A 23,046-nucleotide genomic window follows, 5' to 3' on the forward strand; every position below is an offset into this window, starting at 1 on the left:
TCGTGGTATCAAGATGAGCAGGGCTCATGGTGCTAGATCTGGTGTAAAACAAGAGACTTGCTGTTTCCCATAAGATGGATGATTACAATTAATGGATAGATTGGAGACTAGAAAAGGAACATTACCATGTCATCTCCCTAAACAGACTCTCTCTTGAAAACACACTTTTTAATTGGAGATCCTAAAGTCATACATTTTTTTCTGAAGATGAAAATAATCCACACTTTAAAATGGGCCTACTGTTAATTTTTATTTTTCTCTATGGGTAGCATGTGGTCAACAAATTGCTAATCCTTATATGGTTATATTCCATATGGATGAAATGAAACAGAAATTTGAATAGCAAGGAAAAAATAGGTTTCCATGCATGAACAAGGAAGGTGTTATTGTTTTCTTTATTACCTAAAGAATTCGGTCCCTGTGCAGAACAAGCTGTGTCACACTATAGCAGGGGGACCCCACGCTGCAGATTTCCCTGTTATAGTGTGACCAGCCCAGCCAGTCATAGCCTGGTTCTAGCTGCAGCTTTTGTGTGGGATCATCACTATAACGTATTTTTACTGCATGGGCAATTACTGTGCACAGAATGTACTCAAAGCAGATCACATTACAATTTTAGCCATTGGAAAAAGTGGAATTACAATATTCAGAGTGTAATTTCTTACAACAAATTGAAGCCCTTCAAGTCATCTGTTTTAGAAGATTTTTATAGTAGCCTCAATTTCTTAAAACAATAAATGCGTACTGGCAATTAGTTTGTCATCAAATTTTTTTTTTTTATTGTTTAACCCTTATAGACTCATTAGAATATCTCTTCCATGATTCATATTTTGTAGATTTCGGTTTAGAACAAAGATGATAGAGGGGACACAAAAAAAAATAAAAAAACAACTTTAGAATTGTCATGTGGACTGTGTATGTAAGTGGAATTAATGACTGAGGCACATGCTGTATTTTTAAAATCTTAATTGATGAAGGATAATATTTAATTTTCTGAGTCCATTAATCTGTAAAAGTAAAAGGTGTTCTTTTAACATTGGTATAGAACATAGACATCACTTTTTAGTAACCCAAACTAAAATTTCTGAAAAATAGCAAACTTTTCCAATAGTTCAGTTTAGTAAATATCTGGAAAGGCAATACTGATGCAGAACTCTCAGTGCAGAAACCAATTTTGTCAATGTATGGAAAAGCATTTGATGACACACATCTGCATTTTGGCTTCTCTTCTATGCTTAATGAAAAGAAAGACATCAACTTCACAGAAAACATCCAAAAAATCCAATTTAATGAGGGAAGTGCAATTTAACAGCTTATGTATATTTCCAGGACACTTTTGTATGAGTTATGAAACAGGACTGTTCGTTTCAGAATTAAATTTTCTTACTTTTCATTTAAAAGTTTGTACAGAAATCACTAAACAGACATATTTACAAACAGTGGGAGCAAATAAAAATAAACCATTCATTACTGTTTGTTAATCCCAAATAAAAAATACAATTATGAAAATATAGGCTAACTTTTTTTTTTACCATACTGAACTTGATCATAGTATGTTGTTAAGGCTTCCAATGCAGTTCTAATTGATTAAAGCTCATCACGATCCCTTTTCAGTATGGTGTACCTATATTCACTCGGGGCTAATTTCTGAAAAGAGCTCTCTGGAGGACTACTTGCCAAATCTTGAGATTGCTGCAGTAAATGATAAAGAGAATGACAGTCACTAAAAAAAGCAATGTTTTAATCATGATTTGCAAGATATTTATTAAACTGATGTTTTTAACTACATTTCAAAAAATCACAAGAAAGTCTAGACCCATGATCATTCCATTGTGACTTCATAGCATCTACAATGTGTGCTCAATAAAAAGGGAAAACAATCCAATGGCTATAGTTAGACTGAAATATGAAGGGAACCTCCCACATCACTGTGTTGGTCTAGCTAGCAGGTGCCCATAACCAGTTTACCCCTTTTGCAGATAGTATTATCATGGACCCCTATCTCTTGATGTCCCACATTCTTGTAATTTAGCAACATGACCGTTTAACACTTGCATGGGTAGAGTTAAAAAAAAAAAAATAATAAAAAAAAAAATAACTATTCAGAGTTATATTTTCTTTGAAGGACAGATATTGCTTTCCTTTTTGCAACATAGTTGGGTAAATCTCTTTAGTTTAGGGGTTAATACAGGAGAAAAGGGGTGACAATTAAAAAAATATATACTTTTCATGATCCTCTTAAACACTATATAACTTTATGGGATGTTTGGTGTATACTTTGGGATATTGTACAATGCACATATAAAATGCATTTGTCTTTCTTTTTACTTTAACTTTTTTTTTTTTGTGAAGGATGTATTAACCTATGAAAACACAATCTTGGATGTCGGACATCCAATCTATGAAACAGACACATATGCTATTACACTAGGGAGCTGTGGCAGATATGTTCCGTTATACTAGATTATCTCATTAATGCAGGAAACACAGATTATAACCGGGGCATGATTGTGACTCATGGGTATACCAATTTATTAGATGAATTTACACGTGAGCTAGATGCCTCCTAATGGCCACTATGGGGGCCGAGTGACATGTAAAGTAGGCTTTACAGCAATGTATGTCCCACACTTAGCAGGTAAGTCAGACAGCAATGAGAAATATTTAATTACACCTATTTAATTAAAGGCTGTGTTACAATTAGGATTTATAGATGAAAAAAATAAATAACCTTACAGATAGGTGGGAATATTTCCCTTTAATCCTTTACGTATGTGTAAACCACGACTGGAGAGTCGTCTTTAAGATTTTGTGCTGGATAATCTAAGCACTTCTTAATTCACCCAAACAAATCTCATATGGTCTTTGGAACATATAGAATTTTCTTTTGGTAGCATATTAAAATAGATCCATTTTTATTTTACAAATATTAAGGAATAACAGACAAAAATCACAAAAAATACACTTCTCCACAAATTTTCCCATAGTTCCTTTTACTTAGTCTGTGAACACCAAGAAAATAAATCTGAAATATATTTGGTAGTTCTTCAGTTTACAAACAAGGTCTGAGGGAGTTGTTCTCCATTTTCTATTTCTCTTATGTATATAGCATTGAATGCATTATATGAAGGTGCTATTCAGCTTATAGAGCTCATCATTTCAATTACTTGTCTTATTCCCATAATCCCTTTATCTTCACACAGATCTCCTATCAGTCTTATTGAGATGAGAATACTCTCACAGTAAAGGATTGGGCACATGACTATATGACAAGGGATATGTGTAATTACATTGGATGAGGTGAATGGCCTCATTTTGGGCCATAAATAACTATAAAAAGTGACAGAACAAGTAAGACAGCAGATGCAGCCCCTTGAGCTTGCTTGCAGCCGTCACATAGGGTAACAAAGCTATTATGTATGGTATGTTTACCTATGCTAGGCAAAATTAAACAAATCATTTCTTTAGGTTACAGTCCCTTTAAACAAGGACCCAGACCTGGCTATCAGAATCCCTAATGATGTCACTATGGACTTCCCATCACAATGTGGAAGGAACCACACCATCAAAGGACTAGGCTGCTTGCACAGGGTACAAACAGGGTTCAGATGTAAGTGTGGTTTGGCTCCTGACGCCACAACCTGTACAAATGGAACAACTGCCACATGTCCAGGAGTGTGATCATTCCCCCTTCCTTCATTATAACATTTCAAATGTCAATATGTGGTGTGTCACTAACATATGACATTTCAAAACATCATGATGTATAAAGGGAGCAGGGTTAAACAGCAATCCTGCCATTTACTGTATTTCAAAGTATTTTGTTTTACTAAAAGTACTATAATATATAACCAAAATACCTGTCCTGGAGCAACATCAGTTGGGTCAGGTCCATGGTGGAATTCTCTATGCAATTTTCCAGAGTGTAAATCTAAAACAAATTGTTTTAGTCTACCCGGAATTCTAATTAAAAAAAAAAAAAAAAGATTAAAAAAAAAGTACAAAAATAGAAATTTAGATTAGTAAACATTGTACTGCGGCAATAACAAACAACAACAAAAAAAAACCAAACACTGGACCCATGGATAGTCAGTCAATGCAAGGGACATATATTAAAAATTACCAGTCCTTATGAATATTTCGTCAGGTAAAGTAAAACTAAAATAGAACATTTGATAAGGAAAAGTGAAAAAAATTCTATGCAAAAATATCCTACAAAAGTAATAGTTAGATTAATTAAGTGAACATTGAATGTACAAATATGATGGAATGCAGTGCGAGTACATGCCCAAACTTGCAAAGAAAAAAAAAGCAACCAAGAGAGACAAATTATGCAGTGTACCACCGTTGCATAGTTGGGGGTGGTGTACAACATTTCATGCAGTCCTGAAGCACATGGCAAGGCTTGGGATTAGCACACGTGTCTCAAAAGATTCTGTGCTGCTGTAAACATTCTAATGCTCAGATTGTTGCATGTCAGACCCACTAACTTAATTATTCACCTCCTGTATGTTTTTAAGCAGATCGATATTAATTCAGTACATGCTTTGACATAGATATAAGTCAGCAGAGAATCTATGCATTAAATGGGAAATTTAAAAAAAGGAATTTAAGCATTTTAAGAATATACATAAGCTTTTAAGGAAATGAAAGCGCAACCTTGTACGAATAGGTCCAATTCAGGAAAACCACATATGATGCATTCTTGTAGCCGAGTATTAAATGGTTGTTAATTTACACTTTTTCAAACAAGTTTTAATATTAAAAAAAAAAGAAAAGAAACTAGAGATATATATTTTGACAATATTTTTTGGAGGTCCTCTCAAGGATGTCTTTTCTAGTTTTGCAGGCTTAGTGCTACAGGCATTATTACTGCATATATATCCCTGAGGGGTATACTTTCACACAATGCTGCCTAATGCTGTTAAGAGTTTCCCTTAGACTATTACTATCCAATTTCTCAGGTAGAGGAACCACAGTTTTTCAGACCTACAAGACGGGAGTGTCGGAGAGCATGATGCAGCACTACACAATAAACCATATGCACGATATGAAAATAATGAAGAGAACTGCAAAGTGGGCATAGCATGGCAAAAAGTAAATGCTGTTCATAAAAATACCAATTTCCACCATAAACAGCCCTATGCCACTACAGCCCCATGCCCTACAGTTCTATGCCCTCAGAATAACAATCTTGTGCCCACCATACACAGCTTAGTGCCACCATAACATTATGCCCCCCAGTCTGATACCTACAGTACACTGAAAACCCCACATTCAACAGCAGTTGAAAAATATAAAAGGGGGAGATTCAATTAGCCGCGATGTTCCTGAGAACATCACGGCTGCACATTTTTACGGTTAGTAAGGTAAAAATATCTGCTCATTTTTGCTTACAGCACAATAGGGCGCGAGGAAAAACAAGTAAATATTTCACACAAAAATATGCACGAGGTGTCCCCACGGCGTTCCGGAGACACACTGTGCATATTTATTTTGTACTTGAATCCCCCCCGTTTTCATTTTGCAGTCAACGTTGCTAAGAATTGTATACATTAGCATACTAGAAAAGCACAAGAGCAAAATATATCTATTCTCTTAAATCACTTCTACATCATTCATTTTCGGTCTCATCATACAGCATTATACTAGACAAATACAAAGTTATACCAGCAATAGAAGATGAGAAAATCTATCGTCATGATGATCATGCATGGTGATCCAAATACGGACATATATAAAAGCTAAAATACATACTAAACTCCACATACATGGACTGAGGCAACAAGCGACTAAATGTTTGGTCAAGCACATTAATGGCCGAATTGGGCAAAGTGGATGGATGACTACTTACATTGGCAGATTCACTGGATGAAATAATTTGCAGCCAGTCTCTATAGGTAATTTATCAGATTGATCCGAATTTCCGATAGCTTATGGTCTATGAACTCAGTGATTTTGTGTGGGTATCTTAATACCAAGTGAAATAGTATTTAATATGGAATGAGCTTGTTTTATAATATAAAATAACAAATAAGAGTAAAAAAATATACTTACGAAATATCTTTAAAATCTGAAAAGACATACATGTGCCTAAAACTATCAATCGCTATAACAGGGCAATCTCCAGGAGTTTTCTGAATGTGCAAGAGAGGATGTCTAAACTTGTCACAGTCCGCATGCAAAAAATTTATTGTTCCTGTATAAAGAAAATATAAAAAAAAAAATTTTGTTTTATTGAGGAATAAAATCTGAGTTACACTGTACATATATAAGAGGACACAAATTTACATTGCTCTGCAATTCTGTTTTTATTTTTAATCTGTTTTAAAATCAAAGAAACAATGGTTTTCAAAGCTTCCAATTTAAGGGTAACTATTATGAACCTTTCTTCTATTAAGCAAAATGTAGTGTAATGTGGCATATTTAGTTTTTTCTTTCTGTTTGTATCTGTCAACATACAGGCTATAGAGCAGGCCTGGACAACCTGTGGCTCTCCAGATGATGAAACTACAAGTCCTAGCATATTGTGCCAGCTATCGGCTGGTAGAGCTTGCTGGGGCTTGTAGTTCACAACACCTGATAGCCACAGGTTGTCCAGTCCTGCTCCAAGGTGTCTGGCGATAGTTGCAGGTGTTCTCTATATAATACAATATTTTAATAGGAATTGAAAAAACCTAACAGACAAAAACAAAAATATAAGACTCAGTAAACAAAAACAAAACAAATGAACAGTGCAATAATTCTAAAAACAAAAAATAGTCTAAGGCTCTCCATATGATATTACAAACAAGGTACCTGGGCATTACTTAAAATTTTCTTTGTCCATGTAGTTAAAAAACAAAACAAACTAACAGATAAATAAAAACCAACTGCTGTGCAGAACAAGGGGCAGCACAAATAGCATCATTTGGTCTAGTGTAAAGTCATATGTACTTATAATGCTCTGCACAAATACAGATGTACTAATGTGCACAAGTTACTACAGTCAACGCTTGTAATCCAGTGGATTCCAAACTTTTTCAGTTCAAAAGCACCCTTAGGGTCTCCCAAAAATTTTCAAGCCACCACTAAGCCTAAATAAGTACCAAGTAGTCCCCCGATTTGCTTACCACTGGCCCTGGCCGAGGCACCCCTGTGAGATCTCCTAGGCGCACAGTTTGGGAACCACTGCTTGTAATCTTATCTTTTAGTGGAATACAAATTCTTGAGAACAACTAAAGCAGGCAATTTACATGAAAGAATGTCAAGAAGTTAGCAGGATATTCCTAATTATCAGGTCTCAGTGAACCTAAGACATTTGCAACCTCCAGATAATTTTTCCTTTCCTCTCCCTCATCTTCACAAATTTCTTGTATTAGTCCATTCATTGAAAACCATATATGATACTACATGGTAAATATATCAATTGGTGGTTATTTAAAACTGTTGTTTTTGGAGATTTGCTGGGGTTATTTAAAAAAAGCAATGTTATCAAAAGGCAAAAGCACTGTGGGTTAGTCCTTAATAGAACTGCCGTTTTTAATTACCGATGACAAATCGCCGATTTTAGATTACCGCTGATTGATACATTTACCCTTTTGTGTTATTCTCAGGAATTAAATGTAGTTATTCTCAGCAATTGAATGAATTCTCCTTCTGGCAACAGAAGCCGAATATATACAAGATATTCAAAATGCTACAGATATTATTATTATTATTATTAATTTTTATTTATAGGGCGCCACTAGGTGTCTGTAGCGCCGTACAGGGACAAACGAGATTACAATACGAGGTGAGACAGCACAGTACAGTAAACAATAATCACAGTAACTCAGTGATTATTGATAACAGTGATAACAGATATGTACTGAATTATCTAATTTATTGGTTCTCTATATCTTACGTGGACCAATTTAGTATTGATGACAGCCTTGAATAGATAAGGCTGTATCTAATACATAACCCCCCAGTCCTAATAGTCACATGAAACAGCTATATGTCTCCCCTATTTATATAGTACTTTGAACACTGTACAGCAAATGTGAAGCCAGCAACCAAACTCAACAGTTCTTGGCTCCCTCATTAGAACACAATGCTGTTGAAGACATCCAGGATCCACAGATAGCTCTGTTGATTGGAGTGAGTGGCCACCATTTTAAACCCCTTAATGCTATATAACATTTATTAACATTCAATAGAAAAGGAAATCCCACTCTACACCACATCCATCTCCAGACCTAGCGGTCAATGACAGATAGGTTCAGAAGTTGAATTTTTGTTTTGGCTGCTGGCCCTGTAATCTTTTACAAATGTTTTTTTTTAGTATAGAATAGAGGCAAAAAAGTGTCCAGAAGACTTTGAGTAAAGTGCATTTATTTATATCCCTATAAAAAGAAAACTTCACTTGAGTAAACAAAAAATATTTTCCCAGAACAGATGTTTACACTAAGCCAGTGGGTTCCCAAAGTGTGCGCCGCGGCTCCTAGGGGTCCCACTGCCAGGGGACAAAAGACAAAAACAAAAAAAACTTACCAATCCGGTGGTGCCCGGGACCCAGCATCCTCCGCGCTTCTCTCTGAATGTCAGGCGTGACATCATCACGCCCGACATATTCAGTGAGAAGCGGCAGGAGACAGAAGGATGCTGGGTCCCGGGTGCCGCATTGGTAAGAAGATAGAAGAGAAGACATAAAAAATAGAAGAAAGAAGGCCAAGTATGGCAAGTAAAGAAACGGAGGGAAAGGTGAAAGGAAACCGCAATGGAGGGGCAAAAGAATGAAGAGGGGCAGAGCGTGTGTGTGGATGAAGAGGGGCAGAGCGTGTGTGTGGATGAAGAGGGGCAGAGCGTGTGTGTGGATGAAGGGGCACAGTGTGATGATTTTTGTACATGTTATTTTATTGTGTGATCTTATTCCTCTTAATATTAGCTGTAAATAATTCTTGGACAGAAATATAATTGAAAAAAAAATATATAAAAATATTCTTTCCCCTTGGATTTATGTGTATTATTTTTGCAAACAACTTACTAAGTATTTCTGTTCTGACCTAAATACTGAATACGTTATTTTGACTCAAATACTTAAAAAACGGGACTGCCTGGTAATTATTTTGGAAGGGTGCCTTGAAAAAAAATTATGGAGACACTAAGGGTGGCGCAAACTGAAAAAGTTTGGGAACCACTGCACTAAGCCAAGAAAATAGGATAAAGGATTTAATAGTCATCCAGAAACTTCCAATAAGGGATTTCAGTCTCCAGTTAAGTGCTTTTTATAATGCCACTTAATATAATAATAATATGAAAAAGAAAAGAAAGGAAACAAACAATGTTTTCAGGATTTCCTTAATCAATCATTCACATAATTAGCTTGTCCACTAATTATTCTACTAAAGGAAAAACCCTTCACTTATTAATTGTCATTCACCTCAATATTACCATAGCAGCAGCGTGGCTTTAATACTGCGAGACTGATTAAACATTCTAATATTTCAATATTTAAGAATTTAGGATAAAAACAAAACAAACAAAAACAAAACTTTAATTTAAGCCTGTGAATCGGAGATATCTGTGTAAGATAAGGTATTAGCCAAAACAAACATGGGAGTTTTTTTCAATAGCAGTTTTAATGTGGTTTCATGGATATTCCAATAAGGCTGGATTTAAGTTATTTAATGTAAGGACATCTTATTTATTAGGTTTATTGGCTTTAGAGTTTATGTATTATAAATGGATACTGGAAACACATTAAAATAAAATAGAACTTTAAGTAAACATTATGGGGGAAAAAAACATACCCTTTTCAGTAATTAGCTGTCGAGCAACTTCTTGTTGGAATCTCTCTAAGCTTTCAGAATCATCTTTCATATGGAAAAGAATAAGAAATGGAAGGCCTTCTTCGGTCAACTCCTGAAAATGAAAGAAAGTGTATATAAATAAAAGAACAATAAAAAACAAAAAGAAACAAAAAAACAAAAACAATAAAAACCCATATCCTAGAAACAAATTGTCACATACACCACAGATTCAGATGAATTATATAGTAACACAGTTTATAATCCACTACTCCTGACAAACAGATAAATAAATAATAATCTCTGGATTCAGCAGGCAGACACTAAAAGGAAACAAGCAAATAAATAAATAAATAAATAAATAAATAAATCTTTGGATTGCATTGTAGTCCTTTTATAACAGCCTAAATGTCCAGTTTAATACTTATGGCAAAAATATACAGAAATTGTAGTATTACTCAATATCTAAAATGACCACAATTACAGTCTTGAAAGTTCTAGTCACCGCTGTAAGTGAACACTAACTTCATAACATTTCCTGTGGACAGACAGGTTATGTCACACCAAAAGAATCAAATAAAGAAAGGAGATAGAACAACTGTATAAAACACCCCGATTGACCCCAAATTGTATAAATGATCATTTTTTTCAGTTTTCATTTTTACATCACTGAACCGCATATTGAAAATAGACAAAGTTGTATCTTATGTTTCTTTCCGACCCATATAAAAAGGAGACCGTGCAAAATACATTTATTAGGAGGAGTTATAGTGTAGACAAGAGGTAATTTGCTATGTTTCTTGCCATAGAGGTTATTTGGATGCAGTATAGGAATGATGATATTCTACTAGATTTTATAATAAGGGCCAGGATATACAAGTTGTCTAGGGAACAGAGGGACACAAATTGTCTATTTACACTGACACCAGCCATTTTTTCTTTCTTGAAGCAAAATAAACTATAAAATGTTGCAAGAGCACTAGAATATGTGTCAAAGTGTATGGCATGAAACATGTAGAAAAAGGAGTGAGGGGAGGAGAAAGAGGATTACAACTCAGTACAATACAAAAAGACAACACACAAAGCTGGGAACTTCGTACCTCTCCATTTTCAAATGTTATTTCTCGTACAAGAGGCACACATTTATCTTGTGTCCAAGCATAGGCCAGATCAAAGTTGGTTAGCGAACCCAAATACACCATATCTGGAGCGTGTTCCTGCAAACAAATTCATTAGTTCACCTGAATTTTACATCCTTATATACCAAAAGTTGTACTACTTGACAAAAGTACCCTAACAACTGAGAGATAGGAAAATTCTTGACGTATATTTGTCATAACTATCCAATACATTTCTAAGTTATATTTTAATTATTAATGCGAGGATGTATTATCTCCCCTTTAAAATTTCCATGGTGGTGGAGCGAATGTTGGGTGGACTGTGGGTGGTTGCCAGGGTATGATTGGTGGGTCAGTGATAAGTCATAACCCCAAGTGTCCTTTCCCATGGTGACTGGGGACTGTTGACTCCCTGTAAAGAAGGTGCCTAGGAGTCTAGTGAGCCTGATAATTGTTATCCCTGGATTAAACAGGACAGATTTGATAGCATTAAACACGCATACACCAATGGTTTAACCCTTATGTAACCATGTTTCTAATAACATAAATATGCACGGCATACAATAACAAACGCACAAATAAAATACTAATAAACTATAAGGCAGTGAGAAATTTCAAAGTATACAGATAAAGCAATGGATCACGTGTCCCTCTGTTATATTCACTCAAGTCTAAAATATCGCATTGCGTGGTTTCACAAATGGTAAGAATGGGTGCACAAGAAAGTAATGCTGGAAAAATCAACGGTTGCTATGGGTTACAGTGCCTCATTTCTGGGCACCAGCCATCATTCAATATGTTGTTGTTTTTTTATTGTAACCACTCAGAAACAGACACATTTACATTTACTGAAATTATATATATTCATTTACAGTCATGGCCAAAAGTTGAGAATGACACAAATATTTTTCACAAAGACTGCTGCCTCAGTTTTATGATAGCAAGTTACATATACTCCAGAATGTCGTGAAAAGTGCTCAGATGAATTGCAATTATTTTCAAATTCCCTCTTTTCCATGACAATGAAATTTATCCCAAAAACAACATTTACACTGCATTTCAGTCCTGCCACAAGAGAACCAGCTGACAACAGGTCAGTGATTCTCTTGTTAACACAGGTGAGAGTGTTAACGAGGACAAGGCTGGAGATCATTCTGTCATGCTGATTGTGTTAGAACAACAGACTGGAAGCTTTAAAAGGAGGGTGGTGCTTGAAATCGTTGTTCTTCCTCTGTTAACTGCAAGGAAACACGTGCAGTCCTCATTGCTTTGCACAAAAAAGGCTTCATAGGCAAGGATATTGTTGCTAGTAAGATTGCATCCAAATCAACCATTTATCAGATCATCAATAACTTCAAGGAGAGAGGTTCAATAGTTGTGAAGGTGGCTTCAGGGCGCCCAAGAATGTCCAGCAAGCACCATGACAGTCTCCTAAAGTTGATTCAGCTGCAGGATCGGGGCACCACCAGTGCAGAGCTTGCTCAGGAATGGCAGCAGGCAGGTGTGAGTGCATCTACATGCACAGTGAGGAAAAGACTTTTGGAGGATGGCCTAGTGTCAAGAAGGCCAGAAAACCATCAGGGACAGACTGATATTCTGAAAAAGGAGCAGGGATTGGACTGCTGAGGACTGGGGTAAAGTCATTTTCTCTGATGAATCCACCTTCAGATTGTTTGGGGCATCTGGAAAATCGCATAGCTGTAGAAGGAAATGTGATCGCTACCATCAGTCCTGTGTCATGACAACAGTAAAGCATCCTGTCACCATTCATGTGTGGGGTTGCTTCTCAGCCAAGGGAGTGGGCTCACTCACAATTTTGCCTAAGAACACAGCCATGAATTAAGAATTGTACCACAATATCCTCCAAGAGCAACTTCTCCCAACCATCCAAAAACAGTTTGGTGACGAACAATGCCTTTACCAGCATGATGGAGCACCTTGCCATAAGGCAATAGTGATAACTATGTGGCTTAGGTATCAAAACATCAAAATTTTGGGTCCACGAAACTCCCCAGACCTTAATCCCATTGAGAATTTGTGGTCAATCCTCAAAAGGTGGGTGGACAAACAATAACCCACACATTCTGACAAACTCCAAGCAAGTCAGTATGTGGCCCAGAAGTTGATTGACAGTATCCCAGGGCGAATTGCAGAGGTTTTCAAAAAGAAGGGTCAATACTGCAAATATTGACTCATTGCATAAACTTGATATAATTATCAATAAAAGTCTTTGACACTTATGAAATGCTTGTAATTTTACTTCAGTATACCATAGCAACATCTGTCTAAAAACACTGAAGCAGCAAGCTTTGTGAAAACAAATATTTGTGTCATTCTCAAAACTTTTGCCCATGACTGTAGAGAAAGACTTTGAAAGGATCTTACAAAACAATTTGCCAATTAACATTGGCTTCTTCATTTCTTATAGGGAAAAGGACACACAGCCAACTTATTTGCAGTGCCATGCACACTAAATATTTACTTTGTTGCAGAGTTGTGTGTGTAAATACAACCATGGTATTGCAGGGTGCTAATATTTAGACAGCTTTAGGATTTAGACAAATATTAGAAATGACAGCAATTTAGACCGACACCATTTTACATGCTACACTAAAAACAGTCCATTTCATATGGTTCTTACACTAAAAATGTTTTAAATTACACACACACACTGCATGTTTTTATGTTCTTATCAGTTGCTATTGTTCACAGTCAGCTACTGTGCAACCATTAAGAATTTGGTAAGGTAGTTTAGGACCAAATGTCCTTTGCATCAAATAAATAAAACCTTCAGTTAAAAGAAAATAAAATAAAGGATTTTGATACTATTGTCTATATTTCCTTAAATAAGGAAAAAAAAATTATTTTATTTTTGGTTTTGTGAGGTATTGTTTTAGCAGAAATATAGCAGTGGTCTCTTTAAAACAGAAGGTATTTATGCAACTAACAGCTATAGGGACTTGCACACACAGATAGATCTTCAATTGTTTTTAAACTCTATGATCAGTTGGTTTTGTGTTTGCAGTGTTTAGGAGGATGAAAAATGACACCACTTTCACACATTTTTCTTTTAAAGTTCGGTGAAGCGTAAGGTTTAGATGCTGTTTAGTTGCATCGAAGTATATAAATGTCTTTACAACACTTGAGAAAAAACAAACAAACCAAAGACACCTGTGTGGACAAGCACAATTATAGTGAGCACAATTAATTGAAAAGTTACTCTTAGCACAGGCCACTCAATATATTGTGTATATGAATGTGATGTGCTTATATTGGCTTGAAGTGTCATTGTGCACGGTTTTGTTTGACACAAAAAAATGGGATTCACTTATATAATATAATATAAACAAAAACTGTACTAGTAATGGCTTTGAGCATTTTTTTTAAGTCACAATTGGCTTCAGGTTAATTAAAGAATGGTTTGGGAAACAGCCATGTTCAGCCATCACACATTGTGATTTAAGCAAGCATGATACATAACAGCAATAGTTGGTGCTATGCTAAATACTAAAAAGCTATGTTTATTCATTACCTGAGTGTTCCTTTAAGGAGAAGCTACATTACAGTGATAATGGAATAGCTCTCATTTACATTTTAGTTTGGCTGCAGAGCCTGTAATGCTGTTGTAAGAAGACCCCCCCGCCTTAAACACATATGTCAACAGCTGTCATCTTTTGACCTATATTTTCCAACATATTCATCAATGGACATCACACCCTTTTTCAGTCCACAATCGGTGGATATTGCACAAGCTGCCAAATATTGTATGGTACGTTTACAGCCTAGTGAAAATATCTAGACAAAATGAGTATCATAACTAGGGAGACCAGGCTTCTTGTCATGCCAAGATAAAGGTTTTATGGTTTCCCTTAACCAAGTTAAAACTAAATGAAGTCACACTTGGTTTGCTATGTATTTTATAAGTTATGTAAGCAACTATAGTTAAGTGTGTAATAAAACAAAACACACTTACCCCAATGGGCCTGTAGATTACATTATCTCCACTATATCTCTCAGGTTTTGAACTGTCCCTAAAGAAGAGAAGTATAAAAAAGAAAGAAGAAAAACAAAAGAGAAAAAAAGGAAAAAAAACAAAAACACATTATGCATAAGTGTAAATAAATTTAATATAAAAATCAACAAAATTATACCAAATGGCGCTTACCCAACAGCAGTAAGAAAAACACAATCGTCATGCAAAATATTTGCTACTTTCTCAAATGTTCTGTAGTTGTCAGAATCTTTAGTTTCAAAAAAGCCAATTATTGTTCTTTTGCTGCGCTGCAAGGAAGAAAAAAAAAACCAGAAATAAATATTTTAGTTGCCTGTTATTGTTTTCCTGGTTTTTGTTAATTTCTTTGTAAAATTATTAAATTTGATCTTTCGAAAAACTTCACAAAACACAACAAAATGACTACAAACTGCAAAATTCATTTTTACATTTAAATTCACTGTTAATGACAAATGAGATGGATCAATTTTAGATCAATTCTGTGCCTTACTCATAATCATCTAATATATACATATACACACATACTTTTTAGTGCAGAGGAGTATCATCACACCAAGGACAGGGCTGTTTTGAACATCTACTGAATATTAGCTCAGCTGCTGGATCCGCAAGTTCCACTGGCATTGCTGTTGACATCTCCACTTTCCCTTGGTGATCTCCACTGCCTCCTTGGTGACAGATGCTGCCATCAAAAATGATGGGGCCCAGTACAAATGAAACAAGCAGGGCCCCACCACTTCTTGAACATCCCCTTCCTCCTATAAGTTCCCAACCCACACCCTTTCACCATAGAAAAATGTCTACCAGCTCATAGGCAAACCCAGGGGCATTTCCTAGTGCCTGGAACCCTTCCCCCCCACTCCCAGCCTGGGGCACTGTATGCTTGAGGTGGCTGAACCCAGCCCCCAAGACCAGTCACTTTGCAGCTTGTGTGCAAATTGTTTGTCTGCACTATTCACAGCCATCAGTCCCCTGCTGTGTGTCCCCACCCCTCTCTCCCCTGCTGTGTGTTCCCGCCACTTTCTCTCCCACTGCCTGCATGTCTTATGTGTGCAGCAGGAGGACACAAGACACAGCACTAGATGAAGTGAGTAGATGTGTGTGTGTGTGTGTGTGTGTGTGTGTGTGTGTGTGTGTGTAGGGGGGGGGGTCACATGTGCTTTTAATGTAAGTGGGGGGATTTACTGTATACGTACAATAGTTCCTTTGTAAACAGAGGCTTGGAGGGACTTTTAATATAAGTGTGGTGGAGGGGGAAAAAGGGGGTTTAATGTAAGTGTAGGGGGGTATTTTCATGTGATATGGATGTGGTGTGAAATATTAATTTCATGGTAAGTTGAGTGTGGGAGCTTTTAATTTATTGGTCGGTGAAGGTTGGGGATATTTAATTTAATAGTGGGGTTACGGTGGACCTATTAAGGGTGGAATGATAGGACTATTCATGTAATGCTGGGATGGTTTGGGTGCTATGTGTGGCTGAGTGTGGGGAGAATGAGAGCTATTCCTTAAAATTTAATGCTAATTAAGTCTTGTTTTGGAGGAAAATGGTTTATTTATTAAATGTAAATACTATTAATTTAATGTTGGGGTGGTTGTTGGGGGGGGGGTGGATCTTTTTATTAAAGGTGAATGACATTAATATACTGTCCGGGTTGGTTAATGGGCGGCCTAATTATTAAACGTGGCTGCTTTGGGGGTGAGAGTCCTACTGTGTTCACTTATACCTGTCCTATTTCCAAACAGGGACCCAACATTCCAGGATCCAAACAAGCAGCAACTGAGCTTAGGACACGAGCACCAGCAACAAGTATTGAAAGCAGCAAGAACAGGTAGAAGAGAGCAGGACACTCTGCCAACTGTTCTGACACTCTCAGTCAGGACTTTATACTGACTGTAGGGACAGTTGGGAGGCATGTTGCGCTTCACATGGCTTTGCTCCAAAAGGGAGAGCTGCGTGCACCTAACAGTAGTGTACGCAGCATTGCCCGTGTATTTGATAGTGATAGGAAGAGTTGGGAGATCAACCAAGCATGGTGTAAAATTATAGACACGCCCCCATGCATGCTTGTCACGACACTGGCAGCATGGCATGGAAGCCCCCCTCTACAAATCCTGCATTTGCCCCTGCAGCTACAAGAACGACACCACACCAGATCAGAACTTCAAGGACAACTGGTCTGTTCTACATTACACACAGACTAGATACACACTACAAGGATAAGTTACACCTACATAAGAATGATATCTATGTACCTATCGATATCTATGCCAACAGTACCAGACCATATACAGTCAGTTTGTGCAATTAGTGTCCTGCAGTAAAAACACATATAACAATATCCTTTAAAATATACCCTTTAAAATGGATTAACTATTAATCATATTATGGAATTAATTTGGACAATCAAATATATTTTTATTATAATATCATTAAAATTATAGAGTGAGAGTATAATTACAAACTGAAAAAAGCAAGAGTTCAAGAACAATTACAGCCCTCCCAATTCTTTATCGAATACAATAGACGTAAATGTAGGCTATTAAATGCTACTACAAAATACTCACATCAATAGTTTTTAGTTCCTCCAGGTTTTCAACTGCCCGGATTGGATCGCTTTTTTGCTGTCTGATATAGTCTGCAATAGCAGTTACTGAACGTTGACCTCTATACTCTCTCTTCATCATCATTCCATTTCTAAACAGTTTTAATGTGGGATACTTGCTTATCCTATATCTTTGAGCAATATCCGCTGAAAGGAGAGAACATTTTAGGAACATGATACTTAATGTATTGTTGGCTAATAAAAAAAATCAAATATGTTTTTTATTATATAGGCTTTAGAGTAGTCACCATAACAACCTGTAAAGGCTACCAGCTTCACCTTATATAATCTTTTCATTGCTTGGGATAATTTATAATTTTTGCAACCACACCACATTTCACAGATTTGCTATGCAACCGTTAACAGAGCTCTCTCTTTTTTCTATTAAATCGCTATATATATGTATCGTATTAAATTAACACCTGGGATGGGCGAGGAGGGAAGTTTCGTAATCAATAAATTTTGCATTGCTTCTACAGCTACTTTAACATAAATAGTTTTTATTACATTATTACTAGTAGTAAAGGGGGGAGGGGTACAGAAAAAAAGGGAGTAAGGGAAGGGTATAGAGTGGGAAGCAGACATTACAAAGTATACTTGACAACATAATATTCAGTAATGCACATCATAAAAGGATCTCTAGATAGTCAAATGGTCAGATGTTAGTGTAACAGGTAAATCTTGGTTGGCATCTAGGAGTGTAATGGATGTAGTGGAGTTTAGAGAGTTGGACGAATCACTAGGGTGGATAAGTCTAGAGCCCTCACTCTCTGTTGAAAATACATGCCAGGACTTGCACTTAACAATGGGGGAAGACGGAGACATAGAATATTGAGCATCCAAAGTCTCCATACAGAAGCTAAAATGAATTTTCGCAATTATTTTATGGAGTGTAGGAGGAGATAATTTTTTCCAAAATTGAGCTATCGCCGACCTTGTAGCTATTAAAATACGTCACCATACATATCTATAATGTTTAGGCAGCTGATAGGGATATAGGTGTAAAAGGGCCATGGTAAGTGTTGGAGTTAATGTAATGGATGAGACTTTCCGGGCTAAGTCAAATACCTCATGCCAAAAGGGTTGGATAACAGGCATAACCAGAACACATGCAAAAGGTCGCCACAATTACGCCAGCAAAATTTAGAGTGATTAGGCCAGATTTTCTGGAGACGGGCAGGGGAGAGATAAGTTCGGTATAGTAATTTAACTAGCATTTCAACATGATTGGTACATTTTGAGACAAGTTACTGTATATAATACCCCACTGCTTGGGGGAGAGGGAGATGTTAGGATCAGTCTCCCACTTGGTTTGAGAAACATGTTTGGGGACATCTGACAATCCAGTAAGATACTGGCACCAAAAAATAATCCCACCCTTATTGTTACCCTTAGTTAGTTCAGTGTATAAAATGGGCAGGGGTGGGAAAATCAGGTAGCTTTGTTGGCGAAGGTCCTCAATCCAGTATTTAAGGAATCTCTAGGTGCACTTCTGCGTCACATCACTAGGGTCATGAGTTCTCCGTGTTTGCCTGTTTTTTCTCCCAGTGCTCCGCTTTCCTCCCGCACTCCAAATACATACTGGTAGGTTAATTGGCTGCTATTAAATTACCCTTAGACTCTCTCGGTCTGTGTGTGTGTGTATATGTTAGGGGATTTAGATTGTAAGGAGAGAGAGAGAGAGAAAGAGAGAGAGAGAAAGAGAGAGAGAGAGAGAAAGAGAGAGAGAGAGAGAAAGAGAGAGAGAGAGAGAAAGAGAGAGAGAGAGAGAAAGAGAGAGAGAGAGAGAAAGAGAGAGAGAGAGAGAAAGAGAGAGAGATTGAAAGAGAGAGAGATTGAGAGAGAGAGAGATTGAGAGAGAGAGAGATTGAGAGAGAGAGAGAGAGAGATTGAGAGAGAGAGAGAGAGATTGAGAGAGAGAGAGAGATTGAGAGAGAGAGAGAGATTGAGAGAGAAAGAGAGATTGAGAGAGAAAGAGAGAGATTAGAAGGGTCAGAAAATATATAAGGATATTATGCCTCCTCTCAACAAGCATGCAAGTTCTTCTAAGCAACTGACTGAGAACTTCAAAACAACGATAACTCAGAGTTACAAGGCAGAGAAAAGCTATACAAATATAGCGAAATGCTTCCAGTTAGGAATTTACCCTGTCAGAACCATCATTAAGAAGTAGAAGAGGTACTGGTGCTGTTTAAATCAAGGCAAAACCTGGAGACCCAGAAGATGTGATCGAACGGCTTGTAAATCCACATATTGCTGCAATGTTATTAGAGTTTAGAAGATACCAAAGCAGTGCTCCACAATACAGTGTTGCTTAAACAAAAAATTATATCTACAGAACAACCTCATCTGAAAAGTCTTTAGCAGGCAAAATAATACCAAGATAAGCTAGAAAACTTTTGGAACAAAGTGCTGTATGCATATGAAACATTGTCTACAACCAGAAGAGACACAGGGGAAGCATTTGAAGAAAAGAACACCTTGTTATCTATTAAGCATGGGGGGTTAATCTATTATGCTTTGTGGGAGCGTGGCAGCCAGACACAGGAAATATTATCCACGTGGAAGAATGGATTTAAAAGAAGAAGAAAACAATAGGGAGAGAGAAGCTAATTTATCAGAGTCCATGAAGAAACCAATGCCTAACAGATTGGATATTTGGTTTCCATGAAGAAAATAAAACCATTGTAGGAAGATCGTTAAAAAAAAAAAAATACATTGGGTAATAGAAGATCGAAGTATATTTCCTGAGTTAGAAGAGTGAGAAACAATTTCTAAAGCAAAAAAAAGAGAATCTACACTGCTTATAAGAAACATTTGCTGTGATTGGATGGAGTTAAGGAGAAGTGAAATCCTATGCACATACTAAAATCCCTACTACTTTGTTGTAGCAAGGACTTTATATGTAATAAAAGGATTATATTCAGCTAATACACAAACTATGGCATTGATAATGTAAAATTTCTTCGAGACAAAACAACCAAAGAGATCCATGATAGTTTTGAATGAAACAGTTAGAACTTACAATGCTGATCACAATCAACTCTGGCAAAAACAATTTTATTTTTATCAGGATATTCTTCTTTAATTATATTGGAAGCTTCCTCAAATATAGGGTGCAGCATTTGACTGAATCTGCACCTACATGAAAAAAAAAAATTATATTAGATTGACCAACATATACAAAGTTTAAAGCAAACAATATATGTTTTAATGGAGTTACATTTTCACAAAAATAACTAAATGTGTCACGTTTTCAGATGCATAATCAAAAATTTACACTTCCATTTAATAATTTTGCTGCACAATGTACAGTCATGGCCAAAGTTTTGAGAATGACAGAAGTATTGGTTTTCACAATGTTTGCTGCTTCAGTGTTTTTAGACCTTTTTGTCAGATGTTGCTATGGTATACTGAAGTAAAATTACAAGCATTTCATAAGAGTCAAAGGCTTTTGTAGACAACTATATTAAGTTTATGCAAAGAGTCAATATTTGCAGTGTTGACCCTTCTTTTTGAAGACCTCTGCAATTCGTCCTGGCATGCTGTGAATCAACTTCTGGGCCACATACTGACTGCTGGGAGTTTGTCAGAATGTGTGTCTTTTTGTTTGTCCACCCGCCTCTTGAGGATTGACCACAAGTTCTCAATAGGATTAAGGTCTGGGGAGTTTCCTGGCCATGGACCCAACATTTTGATGTTTTGATCCCCGAGCCACTTAGTTATCACTTTTCCCTTACTGCAAGGTGCTCCATCAAGCTGGAAAAGGCATTGTTCGTCACCAAACTGTTCTTGGATGGTTGGGAAAAGTTGCTCTTAGAGGATGGTACCGTTCTTTATTCATGGCTGTATACTTAGGCAAAATTGTGTGTGAGCCCACTCCCTTGGCTGAGAAGCAAACCCACACGTGAATGGTGTCAGGATGCTTTACTATTGGCATGACACAGGACTGATGGTAGCACTCGCCTTTCTTTATTCGGAGAAGCGTTTTTCCAGATGCCCCAAACAAATTTAAAAGGGATTCATCAGAGAAAATGACTTTACCCCAGTCCTCAGCAGTCCAATCCCATCACCTTTTGCAGAATATCAGTCTGTTCCTGATGTTTTTCCTGGAGAGAAGTGGCTTCTTTTCTGGCCTTCTTGACACCAGGCCATACTCCAAACCTTTTCACCTCACTGTCCGTGAAGATGCACTCACACCTGCCTGCTGCCATTCCAGAGCAAGCTCTTCACTTTTAGTGCCCCGCTCCCGCAGCTGGTTCAACTTTAGGAGACGGTTCTGGCACTTGCTGGACGTTCTTGGGCGCCCTGAAGCTTTCTTCACAACTATTGAACCCTTCTCCTTCAAGTTCTTGATGATCCGATAAATGGTTGATTCAGGTGCAATCTTACTAGCAGCAATATCCTTGCCTGTGAAGCCCATTTTGTGCAATGATGACTGCACGTGTTTCCTTGCAGTTAACCATGGTTAACGGAGGAAGAACAATGATTTCAAACACCACCCTCCTTTTAAAGCTTTGAGTCTGTTATTCTAACTTAATCAGCATAACAGAGTGATCTCCAGCCTTGTCCTAATCAACACTCTCACCTGTGTTAACGAAAGAATCACTGACTTGATGTCAGCTGGTCCTATTGTAGCATGGCTGAAATGCAGTGGAAATGTTTTTGGGATAAATTTCATCGTCATGAGGAACTTTGAAATTAATTGCAATTCATCTGATCACTCCATGAGATTCTGGAGTATATGCAAATTGCCATTATAAAAACTGAGGCAGCAGACTTTGTGAAACATAATTTGTGTGTCATTCTCAAAACTTTTGGCCATGACTGTAAATGTAAATAGTCCAAGATGATAAAGCTGGTATCACTTATTTTTTTCTATTTAATTTTAACATTTTACCACAAAGTGTCTGCACAGAACCGAATAGGACACTCTCAATACTTGATCAACAGCAAAAGAGCTAATGGTAGTCAGTGTTACAACCTTTTAAATTCCCACATTTAGTTAGCATTATGCTTGAATCATTTAGGCATTTGTACCTGGCACAAATAAGAGTAGCTGTGCCCTTTTTATATCTGTTTATGAATACCACAACTAAAACATGAGGTTCCTAGGTATGGAAACAACATATAAAAAGATAGAAACAATATAGAAACATACCAGTCCGCATAAAAGTTAACTAAAGCGACATCTGCATTACCTGCAGCAAAAAAAAAAAAGGGGGAAAAAAAAACAAGTGTTTTAGAAATACTGGGGAAAATGTTTACAAACTTTTTTAGAATAGTTTGCATTTTTAACAGGAACATATAGGACATTGTGGTTAGGGACAGCAAAAGTTAAACATACAGAAAAACAATGGTTCAACCCCTTTCCATAATGATCATCTATCTGGAATTAGGAAAAACAATAGAAATTAACATGCGAAGAGATATGACAAGGAGAGGTTTTGGAAATTTTCATGGCAATGGATTCAACCAATATTAAAACAGTCGTTTTTAGGATGGACTGCACAGTGAGTGGTACAAAATGGCGAGATAACAAT

At 36.8% G+C, this 23,046-nt stretch overlaps 1 protein-coding gene across 1 annotated transcript in view; it reads right to left on the bottom strand.

Annotated features, from left to right (window-relative positions):
- Positions 1-1,266: 1,266 nt before the first annotated feature.
- ERP44 (endoplasmic reticulum protein 44) overlaps positions 1,267-23,046 on the bottom strand; it is a 49,545-nt gene continuing 27,765 nt past the window's right edge. Inside the window, exons 3-12 of the mRNA XM_075212706.1 lie at positions 22,665-22,704; positions 20,529-20,644; positions 17,466-17,650; positions 15,054-15,169; positions 14,862-14,919; positions 10,871-10,987; positions 9,774-9,885; positions 6,058-6,199; positions 3,861-3,963; positions 1,267-1,692 (exon numbers count right to left, since the gene is read on the bottom strand). Of these exons, the coding sequence (XP_075068807.1) occupies positions 1,588-1,692; positions 3,861-3,963; positions 6,058-6,199; positions 9,774-9,885; positions 10,871-10,987; positions 14,862-14,919; positions 15,054-15,169; positions 17,466-17,650; positions 20,529-20,644; positions 22,665-22,704 (1,094 nt within the window). The 3' untranslated portion in view covers positions 1,267-1,587. The remainder of the gene's footprint in view (positions 1,693-3,860; positions 3,964-6,057; positions 6,200-9,773; positions 9,886-10,870; positions 10,988-14,861; positions 14,920-15,053; positions 15,170-17,465; positions 17,651-20,528; positions 20,645-22,664; positions 22,705-23,046) is intronic.

This window comes from Mixophyes fleayi, chromosome 5, assembly GCF_038048845.1.
Source record: "Mixophyes fleayi isolate aMixFle1 chromosome 5, aMixFle1.hap1, whole genome shotgun sequence".
Classification (NCBI taxonomy): domain Eukaryota; kingdom Metazoa; phylum Chordata; class Amphibia; order Anura; family Limnodynastidae; genus Mixophyes; species Mixophyes fleayi.